The 14,821-nt window shown below is 45.6% G+C and overlaps 1 protein-coding gene across 1 annotated transcript in view; it reads right to left on the reverse strand.

The window, feature by feature from the left end:
* Positions 1-14,417, reverse strand: part of PCARE (photoreceptor cilium actin regulator) — a 212,211-nt gene extending 197,794 nt beyond the window's left edge. The window contains exon 1 of the mRNA XM_085610382.1: positions 10,619-14,417. Within this exon, the coding sequence (XP_085466508.1) occupies positions 10,619-14,211 (3,593 nt within the window). The 5' untranslated portion in view covers positions 14,212-14,417. The remainder of the gene's footprint in view (positions 1-10,618) is intronic.
* Between the last annotated feature and the right edge of the window lie 404 nt (positions 14,418-14,821).

The raw sequence follows: 14,821 nt of genomic DNA on the forward strand, positions 1-14,821 counted from the left end.
CCCTGTTATATGATAGACAGGCATGAAAAGCAGACTATGACCTGGTGTGACAGTAGTACAAGTTCTTAGTGAAAATGACACTGATGTTTTGGGACCAATACTACTATTCTTTTTCATGAAAATGGCAAGCCTCTGTTGGTCTTAAATTAGCTTACTGATGAAAAATAAAATGTGTTTCATTGTGAAATGCCTGTGTTTTCAGAAACACTGCCTGGCATGCACCCACAATGGTGCTCACTAAAAACTTTCAACTAAATTAAGTGTTAATATGCAATGAATTTACCACAATGCATTTGGACGAATGGTGTGCTGGTATGCCAAGCAATGTGTGCTCTCCCCTCTTTTGATTGGCTCCTTGTTGAGCAATTGGACTGAGAAGCTCATTAGGATGCACCTGCGATCTGCAGTGGTACAGAAACCTGAGAAGGCTGTGAGCAGCACTGCCAGCACCTCACATTTAAACCATTACTCTCTACTGAAGGACACATATCTTGAAGCACATGTCTAGAGATGCGCAGTACTGGCTGCAACAACAGCAGGGAATGTTAAAGACTTTCAACTAAAGTGAGTGTTACCATGAACTGCATTTACCACAATGCATCTGGGTGTACTGCATGCTTGTATGCCAGGCAGTGCACTCCCATTTTATAAAATACTAAACAAATGATTGTGACAAATATTATAGTGCATACATACTTAAACACATGGTTTATTTTTTGTGTGGTTTAGGCTGCTCTTATTGAGGCCCCATCATCCATTGCATGTCAGACTCATTCACATTGTGGGCCAACGCTCAGTAGTACCCTAGCAGTACTTTAATGTGTGGCCAAATGCTAATGCACATCCTGGGTCTACTGTGGGGCCAGCGCTACACCCCCGTCAGGGAGGGGGCCGCCTCCTCCAGTCTGCCACGTGCGGCTGCTGCGACTGTTCCTGAATGTGTGGACAATCTTGAAATTAGACATTAATGCATACATGAAAATATACCCGATATTATAGCAAAAATGACTTCTTTTTAGCTGTCACCTACCTGAAATTGCCTCTCCCGCAACTGACGTCAGTGGGGAAAATGCACTCTCCTGATTCTTTTTTTTAGAGTCTTCCACTTGACTTTCCTCATGTAAATGTTGGCATGCACATTACTGTTTCAAGGAGGCTGCCACTGACTGAATCACTGATGCTCTTACATGAATACAGAGCTGCAATGTGAGGCAGTCATCTGTCACTGGAGGGGACAGGGTTACCTAAGAGGTAGTCTAAAGAATCAGAGAAAACATATTGGGATTGTCTTTTGACACAAATGGTGAAATTCACTGCAAACTCCATGGAATGTTTCCGACATATTGAGAAAGTAGGAGCCACCACTTTAATTAGCCCAACAAGCTGCACTGTAATTCTTAACAAGTGTTGAGAGAGAACAACTGGCATTGTCCTTTGTGTAATTATTCGATTTTGCTCAGCGATTTGAATAAATGCTCCGACGCTTCCAAATGAGTGTGGCAGACATCTTGAAAATGTCAAGATGGCTGCCGCATTTCATGTGAGAACTCCACTGAATGTTCCCACTTAATGCAGCAGCAATTGTGTGAATGGTTTCAAGATGACAGTTGCATTTATGTGTGCACAGTTAGAGCAGTGTTTCTGATTATTGGTTTCATACTTGCACTGGCATAATAATGATAATTCTTGGTATTTTAATAATATTACCACTTGCTGATGCCCTGGCTGAAATGATTAGTGTAACCTATTACACGTCATTTGGAAACCCCTCTCAGTAAGTCCTAATTTTATTTGATGAATGAACAACCATTTTGCAACAAGTTTTATGACTTACGAAAATCAAAAATACATGGGGGAAATGAGAAATGGGAGGTTAAAAGAATTACCAAACTTTAATCTTAACAAACACACCACTGAATAAAATAAATACCTGATTTGATTAGATATGGAACGTGAAAATTATGCAATAGGTCACATTTTAGACAAACAAAAAAGTGACCAAAATCACATTATGCAGTGCAACGCCCGGCACAGGAGGGGGAAAGGGCGTGGCACTGAAGGGGTTAGCAAGAGAACCTTTGACTAAGGCATGGGCTTCCGACCACCTTAATCCCATATAAATGAACATATTAATTATCTTTCTTGAATAGTGCACTTTGAGTCTGATGTCCAAAGTGATTTTACGGTGGCTGAGATCAAGTCTGACACTTTGTGACCACAAATTTGCTTTTTTAAATGTGCAAAACCCAAACTGGGATTCAGTAACACGTTGCCAAAATGCAATTTGGATTTTAGACTAATTGCAGAATCGTTATTTGGAAGTGGCGTGTAAAAGTCGTCCCTTCTACATACTGATTCCTTAACCAGATTTCGGTCACAAAACTTTAAAATTTCACCACCACCAATTAGTGGTAACCATTCGCAAAAAGGAAGGTGTTCACAAGGGACCCCTTCCCTTTTTGTGAATGTTGACAAAAAACATTTGTGTTTTAAATTCACCCCGTTTTCTTTTTAGGAAAACGATTGCATAAGGTGCTAGGATTAGGGAGAGGAAGTGGTTTCACGGCTAGACTGCCGACTTTGGAGCTGGGAAACCAAGGTTCGAGCCTCGGGATCGACTGCACATCGTGATTTTGGGCAAATCACATAATCTCCCTGTGCCTAATAAAAATATCAATGTGTCCTTGTGTAATGTAACTGGTGCTCATGTAAAGCACTTCAATTCCTTCGGGATAAGTTCGTGCTATCTAAATCTGTAAGCAAAAAAAAAAATTGCTTTTATTTAAAAGCAATCACAGACATGTTGGTCTGCCAACCCCAGCAGGCCACCATGCCTGTGACCCTAACCAATTTGTGAACTCCCTCATGCGTATTATTGATGGGGTAGGTCGAAATGACACCCACTAAAAATCAATATTTTGCAAACCAACCTAATAATAGATAGGCTGGTTCACACTATATCAGTGCTTTCGATAGCAGTCAGTGTGCAATTTGCACTCACTTCTATCGACTCCATTTTAGTAGATTCCTAATAAGAAACGCAAATTGCGAATCGGTACTTGATGCAATTTACGATTTCTTATTAGGAATCTTTGTGCATCAGACGCTTTGTTCTATGTATTTGACAGATGAAGGAGCTGAGACAGTAGTCAGCCCAGATTCACAAAAATGAGTCAAGTGACAAAGCTGGTACTCAAACCTGTGTGTCCAAACCTATGATCTAAAGTCTGAAAGTTTGTTAGTAGCCCATAACCAGGGCCGGACTGGCAGTACCTGGCACCAGGCGTTTCCCTGGGAGGCAGGAAGGGTGGGGGCTAATTATGTTACTGAGGGCAAATTTTTCAGCAGTGTTGAAAGGTCGGCCCTCAGTAGCATAATCAGCATTGCACTGTACTTTCCAGCCTCCCGAGGGTATTTCGTCTTGCTGTGACATCAGTGAAAGTGCCAGCTTCAGTGCAAAGAGAGTGCAAGTCAGGCGCTGCTGTCGCTCTGTCATTTCCATGATGTGGAATTAAATAAAAGACAAAAAACGGCGTTCATGGGCTCTCCTGACGAGGTCAGGTGATTTATAATTCAAATTTGATTCCTTTCATAAGTCAGCGTCCTTGGCCATCGTTGGCACAAAGCCTAACGTACAAAAGACATGCCGGGATTGTGATTTTGCAAATGTTGGATGGTGTGAGGCTCATTTTCTTACCTGTCATAGAAATGCTGTGGACAGGCTGGTGGCTGGGACCCATACTTCCAATCAGGGGAGCAAAACTACACCCAAACTTCGGGGGGGGGGCTAAGACTCCCAGCCAGGGCTGGCCCTAGAACAGGTCGGGCACGGTGCAACAGTCTTTCTTGGCGCCCCTTCCACATTTCCTCCTTCTCCATGAATTCCCTCACTACCACTCGCCAACAATGCACCTCATCTCTCTTTCGCCCCTATCTGATAAACTTTTCATTTTTTTTACAGGGCTACTCGCAGTTTACTCACACTCAGTTCTATGATCTGCATGGTACACGTTCTTTGTAGCAGGAACATTAACAGGGTGAGTGAGGTGACCATATGAATTTGAGTGCGGATGTAAGTGCAGAGTGGAACGAATTAATGTATGGTTAGTGATAGGCTTGTTGAGTGAAATTGCAGAGTGAGCAGTGAGGGGGACAGGTGAGTGAAGTGTCCCATGAGTGCAGGGTGAGTAGTGTGCTCGTGAGACTGTAGAGTGAGGTAGAGGGTGAACAGCGCAAGTACATTGTGAGTGCAGAGTGATCACTGTGAGTGCAGAGTCAGCGGTGTACTCATGTGACCGCTGGGTAAGTGGAGGGAGAATGGTGTGAGTTCTTGGCAAGTGGCATAAGTGCTATGTGGTCATTGTCAGTGCAGGGTGAATGGCGTGAGTGCATGGTGATCAGTGTGAGTGCATTGTGATCGCTGTGAGTGCAGGGTGAGTTTGAAAGTGAAGGGCAAGAATGAGGAGTGCGTTGTCTGAATGCAGGGTGCATTCCCAGACACTTGAAGTAACTCAGCATGTTATTGAGGGCTGGTATAGGGTTTCAGATATCAGTTAAACTATTGTTATTATGGCATTATTCAGGGACAGGGCTGGACTGGCTGTAGCGGGCACCCGGCGTTTCCTCGGTGGGCCGGAAGGGCGGGTGCTGGTTTTGGACCGGTGGGTGCCGATTTTGGTACAGGAGGTCGGTTTTGCAGCAGTTCTGTAATAGCGGCCCCCTCTACTAAAAGCAGCTGCAGTGTTTTCCACGTGCAACCCCCCACCTCAGCCCCCACCCCCTCTTCCGTGGCTGGTCCGACTCAATTGCCAAGGCCGGTTTGAATTCCCAGTCCGGCCCTGTTCAGGGATGGGGGAAATAAATATTGGGTTCATCCTACAACAAACTTCCAGTCTTGTGATTAGGGTTTCCAGCTCATTACATTGATGTCTCGGACATTATAAAAATAAGCAGTCACCTAAAGCCTTTTTTCAGCACTTATCTGTGCATACTTGGAACAGCAAATATAAATAGAAAGCATTTGTAACTGTGTGCTAGGGCTGCCTGAATTATCCATGACTGATAATTAAAGGGAACTAAGACAGAAAAGTCACATTACAAATGAATACATATGATTTTATTTATAATCCTATTTAGTGTCAAGATGAGGCCTTTGCAGGCTCTTTAAACAACAGAAGGCTGGTATTCTTGTTTTGGCAACCCTACTTTATATTTCTTTTCATGAAATGCATTCTCACAGTACGGCAGTAAAAGTAAAATCCAAATGTAAGGAGTAGGCAGAGTGAAGGCCCAGGGGCTACTGAAACCAGAAATAAAACTAAGCCTTGTTAAACAGTTTACAAAGGTAGGTAAATATGCAAATGGTCTTTAAAGACCAGTGAAAAACTCGGGCGTGCCGGAGATAAGACTCCTGACACTGCCCAGCAGAGCCCACAGCAGCTGAAGCTGCATCAGCCCCGGCTGAGACACACGAGGGGTGGGAGGAGCTGAAGCCTTTCAGCACAATGGCGTTGCACGCCTACAGCCAATGAATATCTGGGAAAGCAGAGTTAGAAACAAGCATTGGCATAGCCAATAGGTCTCGCATTTGGGACTTTATAAGTGTTTAGCCATGCAACAGTTGGTGTTGTTGCACCAAGGATATTCTGCTGCATAACTAAATACTTATACGGTCCAAAAAGCGAGACCTATTGGCTATGCCAATGCTTGTTTGTTTTTTGTTGCTGTTTTGTTTAAGTTGCCAGATCTACAATAGCTGGACATGGTTTTTGTTAACAGTTCTTTGCATCAAATGAACGTGTTTTCATAGCTCTGAATGTTGTTTCCATTCTGGTTGTAGGAAGCAGTCATTTCCGGGGGTGTGGGGGCTGCCTAGCTGTGCGCATGCGCCAAACTTTGCAAATGAGAAAATGCCTGGTGCAGGCGCAGTTTACAAGTTTGGAGTGAGTGAGCCCATGCAGCGTGACTCACTCACACAGGAGTTCATGCACTGCACCTGCATACTCAGCATGGTTTAAGGAAACTCGGCCCACTCTCTCCCAAGCATCGAACACATATTTACCAAGAAACTCTGAGAAGAGCCTGCCTGCTGCACTGACGGCTGGTGGTGTGTGTGCCTGGTGAAAGCGTGCACTGACGGCTGGTGGTGTGTGTGCCTGGTGAAAGCGTGCACTGACGGCTGGTGATGTGTGCCTGGTGGAAGCGTGCACTGATGGTTGGTGGTGTGTGTGCCTGGTGGAATCATGCACTGACGGGTGATGGTGTGTGTGCCTGGTGGAAGCATGCACTGACAGCTGGTGGTGTGTGTGCCTGGTGGAAGCGTGCACTGACGGCTGGTGGTGTGTGTGCCTGGTGGAAGCGTGCACTGACGGCTGGTGGTGTGTGTGCCTGGTGGAAGCATGCACTGATGGCTGGTGGTGTGTGTGCCTGGTGAAAGCGTGCACTGCCAGCTGGTGGTGTGTGTGCCTGGTGGAAGCATGCACTGACGTCTGGTGGTGTGTGTGCCTGGTGGAAGCGTGCACTGATGACTGGTGGTGTGTGTGCCTGGTGAAAGCGTGCACTGACGGCTGATGGTGTGTGTGCCTGGTGGAAGCATGCACTGATGGCTAATGGTGTATGTGCCTGGTGAAAGCGTGCACTGACGGCTGGTGGTGTGTGCCTGGTGGAAGCGTTCACTGACGGCTGGTGGTGTGTGTGCCTGGTGGAATCGTACACTGACGGCTGGTGGTGTGTGTGCCTGGTGGAAGCGTGCACTGATGGCTGGTGGTGTGTGTGCCTGGTGGAAGCGTGCACTGACGGCTGGTGGTGTGTATGCCTGGTGGAAGCGTGCACTGACGGATGGTGGTGTGTGTGCCTGGTGGAAGCGTGCACTGATGGCTGATGGTGTGTGTGCCTGGTGGAAGCGTGCACTGACGGCTGGTGGTGTGTGTGTCTGGTGGAAGCATGCACTGACGGCTGGTGGTGTGTGTGTCTGGTGGAAGCGTTCACTGACGGCTGGTGGTGTGTGTGCCTAGTGGAAGCATGCACTGATGGCTGGTGGTGTGTATACCTGGTGGAAGCGTGCACTGACGGCTGGTGGTGTGTGTGCCTGGTGGAAGCATGTACTGATGGCTGGTGTTGTGTGTGGCTGGTGAAAGCGTGCACTGACGGCTGGTGGTGTGTGCCTCGTGGAAGCGTGCACTGACGACATGTGGTGTGTGTGCCTAGTGGAATCGTGCACTGACGGCTGGTGGTGTGTGTGCCTGGTGGAAGCGTGCACTGACGGCTGCCGGTGTGTGTGCCTGGTGGAAGCGTGCACTGACGGCTGGTGGTGTGTGTGTGCCTGGTGGAAGCGTGCACTGACGGCTGGTGGTGTGTGTGCCTGGTGGAAGCGTGAACTGACGGCTGGTGGTGTGTGTGTGCCTGGTGGAAGCGTGCACTGACAGCTGGTGGTGTGTGCCTGCTGGAAGCGTGCACTGAATGACTTCTAATCATTTAGGACTTCTAGCGATGATCCAATGCTTTGGATTCAAGGTGTACGGTTTGCGTTTTTTTAGTAACGTAGTTCACATGTAAAAAAGTTTGTGTATGTTAGTACAGGTTTGACATGCTAAATGCGCGCACTCTATTTCTTTACGAATAAGAAAACGTAACACTTTGAGCACAAAAGCATGAAAGAAAATGAAGCTGGCTAAGCGTGAGGGGGAGAATGGAGGGGGGAGTGAGAGCAGAGAGAGGGTGTGGAGGAGCATGGTTCAGGCACTGGAAGGCTTAATGAGCCATTACAATAGCCAGATGGCTCCTGTGCACGTTCACGCTGCGCGTAACCGCATGCTGGTGGCCGGGAACAGCCTTTGGTAGCACTTTGAAAAGCCAGTTACTAAACGTCGAGCAAGCAGCGCATGCACTGCTCTAGGCTCGACCTAAAAACACAAAGAAGTGCCTACATTAAAAGATGCCGCCCTGCAGCGCAAGTTAACAGTAGTTGATCGATGCTGCTTCCACCAGAAACGGAAGAACACGGAAATGACATGACGGACCACCAGCCAACAAAGAGCACGTTAAGAAGAGCAATGACAAATTTCACCAATGGTAAGTGACTAAGCAAAGAGAAATGCAATGGGTGGAGTTTAACTAGTAAAACTAATTACTTAATGCCTCGTAGAGGCAGCGCATGCGCTGCCCTATGCGAGACCTAAAGAGAGAGCAGGCTTCCCTTTTGAAGCCCTGGCTTGCTCTGTCACTAAATAACTGCCTCTCGTCACAGCTCTGGACACTTCAGTATCACACCCTTTACAATCAACCATAATAGCATTAACAACAAAACCCAAAAGTATGATGCCATCTCTGACGTCCCTCAACAGCACCTTATTGTAAAGCCCCTCATCCCCTCGAAGAAGCCCGAACTGTGGACAAACACCCTATATCCAGGCGACTAGCAGCCAAACACGTGCAGCCTTCCTCTCCTCTCCCAAAAACTTTGGGAGGCGTTGTCATACTGGTTGCTCCATGCGCCGTGGAGCACTACGAACTGAATTGCCACACCGATCATTCTCTAAGGGGCCGTTCTCATTTATGTTTCCTCGTGTTTAAATATTTAAAATGGGCAAATGTTTATTCTAGGATTCGCGAGTTTCTCTTAAGCACCTCTCTTGTTGGGAGATCTCAGAGTGCTGCACCATAAAACCCATCCATAAGCCACTGTGGATGACAGCCAATCAAAACTATAAGGCACGGAAAAACCTAGCAATGTACCACAACCATTACTTCTGTGTTTAACCATGTGTGTACAGATGGTCTGGGAACTACATCGGTTGTAGGTGCGTTGAACCTAGTGCTTTATCAACATACGGTCGTTATCAATATGGAAAAGCATTTTATTGCACAGGCATGGGCTATGGACCTGTGTATACTCAGTGTATTATTGCACATAACCACCATCCAGTTAAACCAGTATTTATTGCATCAGTATACTCATTACTGACAAATAGTGATGGATCAGAGACTAAAAGACACCGGTGTCTTTAAAAGTGGCGGCTTACAATGTCCTGCAGACAAGGAGCAATCAACGACACTGTCTTACCAGTCATTAGTTCCTTTCTCGGTCCATGACAGAAGCATATGGTGTAGTGGTGGTCGCTTTGATAAAAACAATAATAATGTCAAGCCACCCCTTCAGTGGCCTGGATTGCTCGCAGTGCACCATATGGGGACTGGTTTGTCTTATTTTTTGTGTTCTCTGTTCTGAGTTTTTTGTGTTCTCTGCAAGAGTATCTGTGGATATGACCGGGTATCATGGTGCACTGTAAGGTCCTCATTTACTATGCTTTAAAAGTTAATACATTTTAATATATAAGGAAAAATGTGTTGTAGAATGAACCATTTTTGCCATTAAGTACCACATTTTGGGGGGTAGAACCCATCGTGAAGTGGTAAGGCTCACTCGCATTGCTCGATCACATTGCACCAGATGGGGGGGCTGGTCTGAAAATGTTTGCAAAGGCTGCTTTGAGTTTTCAGACGGGGCTGCCCATAGCTAATATCTTTAGCACTAATAAGATCTCATTGACTTGTCATATTGTACTATCAACATTTTTTCTGTTTCAGTGGTTTTGGCATATTAATTTAGTAAGAGACAGATTTTATTGTACATTATGCTTATTTAAACTGGTAAGTTAACTGAAAATAAAGTCACAATCAAATAATCTCTGCGAGCATAAAAAATAGTACAATTGCAAAATTGATGAAATGGAAACTATTACATATCTGGCATAATTTAGAAATGTGTCATTGTAAACTAAAGCATAGCATTGATGATTCTTGGTACTTTAATATCATTTTCACTTTTGGTTGGGCTTCGGTCCATAAAATGAGTGTAACTTGTTTGCAGCCAACCATGAACTCATTCACTCACACATTCAGTAAACAATGGGGCAAATATGGAAAGTCTCAAGCGCAGTACAAACCAGGACAATGCTTAGGCTCTATCCATCTCCTAGAGCCCTTTCTAAGAAAAAACAAAAGTTTAGGGGATCTCTTAAGTTTTATATTCTATGATTGGTACTTTCTCAGTCCTTTGAATTTCAAAAATCATCCACAGTCTCTGTTTTAATTTCCATCAAAATATTTAATCAATCCATTTAATTTCTTAGTTGGATTCCTAAAATACACGCCCAAGGCTTGTTTCGAGAAATACCATTTACATACGTGTGCCCAGTAGTCATATTTACACTGTAACCGGTGATGCACGTCTTGATAAGGGCTGGTCTCTATGAGGCCTGGCGCGTCAGAGTGAAGTTCAAGAAAATAAGTGAATATTGATAGAACAACGATAGAGTGAGCCCAGAAGAAGTAAAATGTATTTCACAATACACGTCTTGGCTGTTTATTTTAAATTTTATGATTAAAATATATAGGACTTTCAATGATATTTGGAAATCAAAGGATTGAGAAGTTATCAATAATAGCATATAAAAAGTAAAACATAAGAGGCCCTCTCACTCATTCATCCTGCCATGCATTCACTTATTCACCCATTCATCCTGGCACTCTTCCATCAAACTTTCCATCCACTCACTCACTCACTCAAGTATGAAAAATAGTACAACAGTCAAAATGATCAAATGGAAACTTGCCTTACCTAGTTTGGCTTAGCAATGGTTCATTCCCAGCTGTAACAGAAACTGGAAACCTCACCCTTCGCTGGCGGTCAGAATAGCACCTCCTGATGTAAGGCTGAGGGTTTGCGGCACTCAAAGCTGCCCTTCTTTGCTGCTCCCCAAACTGGTTAAATGCTGCATTGTTTCTCAGTGACGCTCTTGAAGGGTGGTACTGACCAACTGAATCTTCAGAGCTGGAGCTTGTGAGTGGTGAAGGTTGCTTGGACTCAAACATAGTGGGACTTGAGGGGCAAAATATTGATTGCGCATTGCTGCCAACTTTTGCAGTATCAGAACCATCAAAACTATGTCGCATTCTTCTGCTTGATAAAGATGGAGAGACAGGAGGTGGCGATGGTGTGTTACAATATGGAGGCGGACTTGCATCTCTCCGAGTGGCTGGTGGGCTTGGTGCCCTGCAATGAGCAGGTGGGTTTGATGATCTACGCACTAAGGAAGGGCTAGTTGGCTTTCGTTGAGCTGGTGGACTGGGTAGCTTCCTTTGAACCGGTGGACTTGCACCCCCAGGGCTATTAGCACGACTTTGAAGGTTTTGGACAGATGGTGGCCTTGTCTGCTCAGGGCTCATATGCATGTAAGGTGTAGGGCTTGGGAGTCTTTTCTCTGCAGGAGGAGTAGGCATGGATTTTGTTGGAGAATTTCTTCTGGTTGGAGACATTTTTCTGTGCGAAATTGGAGAGCGCTGTCCTTGTGCCACAGAAACACTGGCTTCTTTGCTTTCTCCATTGTCCTTTGTTTTTACAATGCTACCAGGATTCTGGAGTGGGATTATCTTATGGGACTGTTTGTATAGTTGCGCAGCCTCTTCCTTTTCCATATTTCTTAGGCAAACTAATCCAACCTCTTGATCACTATCGGAGAAGCTGGTGTAATGCAACTCCACAGAGTATTTATTTGGTTTTAAGTTATTTCTTACTACTTTATTTCCTGTCATATTGGCAACATGCTTGCTTGGCAACAAATCTTTGGTACCCAAGGTGGCTTTCATCTTTTCTGAAGATGTCATTTTCCTTTGCACCTCTGTGTCTTTCCTGGCACCCTGATTGAGAGTTTCTGCAGGGAACGAGTCCATCGCTCTTGCTGGTACGTCACATTCAAATGATCCAGAAGAAGTGTCTAGCAATATTTCTGGGGGAGGTGGGGGCAGGTCTAGATCGTGAACAAGTCCTTCACTAGAGTCAGTACTATAAGCCGCAGCAGGTATTATAGGTGGGAAGGTAGTTATACTTATCTGATTGCTATCTTCCATTGGAGAATCTAAAGGCTTATCGGCTATGCCTTCTGCAGGTGAACTAAAGCGTTTCTCATTTAAATGTTCAAGCATACGATAAACAGGAATGGATGGAGGCAAGACAGGGATTCCATACTTCTTAATGCATTTAAGAGGCCCTAAGGATCTCGCATTTGTAGGTCTCAGGTTTTCAAGTGGAGTAAAAGTCTCTATCAGCTTCCTAACTGACTGTCTAGGAGAAGCAGCCTCACTCTGAAGATTTGTGGCTGAAGTGCCAGCATTTACCAATCGATTCTTTAACTCAAGTCTCAATGTCGTTGGTCTTTCGGGCTTCCTGCGTTTTTCATCGGAATCACTTGCTCCGTTCTGAAGCCATTTGCCAAGAGAGAGTTTATCTTGATTTGGTAAAATGCAGAAGTGCTTTTCTAAAGATGCCTTCAGTTTGTTCATCGATGAGGATAGCATCATGCAGTCCGAATATTGTGCTGGAAGGCGTTCCCTCTGATCTCCAGCCTTGGCCTCTCCGTCTGGACCTTTCTTTATGTTTGTAGCGTGCATGTTTTCCAATCTTTGGTTAAGGACCTTTTGGGTTCTCTGAAGTTCTATTAAAGTTGGATCCTCGGCTTGACTCTTAAGAGACTCTTCAGACCTAGACCTTCTGTGTGCACGTGTATGTGTCCTACATCCACTGGCTGTATTGGGCCTGGTACGATTTTTGTTTGCTCCTTCCTCGTCTGTCCATACATGACTGCCTGGCTCAACAGGTACAAACTTGATTTTTTCACTTATGGCATCTTTCATTTTCAGTGTCATTTCCTCATTTGGGGGGTTGTCCATGAATTTTGTAGAACACCTCTGGGCCCCTGTTCTAGCAGGTGAAGTCATTGGTCTCTGTGGTAAAGTATACATTAGAATTTCTGATAAACGTACATTGTCTTCATTGTCATGCAGATAGGAGTCATCATCGTCCACGACAGATTCTCTTACATCGCCAGCCTTGCCGGCTTTGGTGTCCGGTGAATTGTACTTTTTAGGCACGGATGATGTATTTCCTTGTGTTGAAGAAGTTACCACAGGGGACTCTGTAGAGTCTTTAGCATGTTTTCCAAGTACCCAGTCAGAAGATGTAACTGTTTTTGAAGGTTCTTTTGGAGAGGAATTGCATGTGGTCCCTCCAGAACTCACCAGCCCCAACGAGTCACTGCTTCCTTGTTTTTCTAGTTTGTGAGCGGAGCAAAATTCTTTCATTGATTCAACGTCAGCCCCAATTCCACTGTCCTCTGAATAGAGAGTCAAGTCATTCGGGAGTGATGTGACTGCACCCACTATAGAGGACTCCAGCATCTTCATTGTCTCAAGCAGGCGCTTGTCAAACTTTTGCTTCGTCTTCAGTTTCACCTGTAAACTTGCTGCAGCCGATTCAAGGTAGCTGTAGGTATCCTGTAAGACATCTGAGGTTAACGATGCGACTGTCTCGTTCAATACTTGCATTTTGTTGACCGTGTACTGCAGTAACTGTGGCAGCAGATCTGGCTGTTCCCGTGAGTCCCCCTTCTCAAGGGGCCAGGCAAGGTTCTTCCCAACATCTTTCAACAGCTGCTCCCCGTCATCTGCAATTTCTTCTAAAATTCTGTTAATTTCATCAAAGCGCAGGGACAAAAAACTTACCATCTGCTGCATAATGAGCTGTGTTTGGGTAGCCTGGTTTGCCATGCCTATAATTGCTTCATACTTGGAAAGATTTGGATTCAGATAGGCATAAGTATTCTGGTGCGCTTGGACCAGCAGATCTGGGAAATCCACCTTTATTTCGGCATCAAAGGAAGTGTCTTCTCGTTCTTTCTTAGCAGGGCGACCCGGTTTTGCTGGTTTCTGAGCCCTGGACCTTCGGACTTTCTTATGGTGACATTCATAGTTGTCTTTCGAGCGGTACGCCGGGTCCGAGTCGCTCGAGCTCTGCTTTGAGAGGTGTTTACCTTCGGTGGTCGTCCTCTGGGGCATCCCACTGTCCGCACCAGATGCCTTTTGTTCCATGGAGCTCTTGTCTTTCTGCAGTTCAGCCTGAGTTGAGTCCTTGGAGTAGACCTGCCTGAGGTGGGGAGCATGGCCCTGCTCCCGTGGGTCTTTCTTGTGCAAACTGTGTTTCCTCCAGGCAGCAGCATCCCTGCCGGCACTGCAATCTAGGTCTGAGAAACTCGAGCTTTCCACCAGTAAAGAAATTGGTAAACTATTTTTATTTGCGGGAGGCAGGCCAGGTCTGCCTGCAGCTAAATTGTCGGTGAAATTGCGTATTAGCCCGCTTTGAGAAGGCGCACAACCCATGCTAGACTATGCTATTCCAGTGGCAGCAGAGAGAGGCTTGGATCGAAAGGACAGACTCATTCTGCAGTAGAGCCCGCAATGTCAGACGGCGCTTCAGCAGCACGTGGTTTCTTCTCTTTGCTCCGCAGTTTCAGACAGCTCCATTCCTATGGTGCATTGGTGGGGTTGCTGGCTTCTTCTGTTGTTACAGAGGTGCTGTGGGTGTGTTCTTGTCTCTTGGCACCGAACCGCATGAAGGCCCTGCAGGATGGAGAAGGAGTGAGTGGATTAGACCAGCCTGCTTACCTTCCTTGTGCCTTGACAGATGCCAAGAGCAGAGAGGGCGCTAAGCCTATTACAGTAAGCAGGGTGTGCAGACAGTAAGCAAGGTTTATTTGTAGAACTGTTTTTTGCATTTATGTACACGTCTCACTTACGTTTTAAACTATTATTTCGTTGTCAGAAAGTGTAACCACCGGTGCCAGTGCAGAATGCACCTACTTCATGGAATTGCCACCGTTTACAGGGGTCGCCTGATGATCTCGGTGGATCCGCGCAGTGTCTGTGTAAGCAGGCACTTACACGTGCAGTACACACCCAGCTCTAATCACAAGGGCAGAAAATAACAGCA

Source organism: Triturus cristatus, chromosome 6 (genome assembly GCF_964204655.1).
Source record: "Triturus cristatus chromosome 6, aTriCri1.1, whole genome shotgun sequence".
Taxonomy (NCBI): Eukaryota; Metazoa; Chordata; class Amphibia; order Caudata; family Salamandridae; genus Triturus; species Triturus cristatus.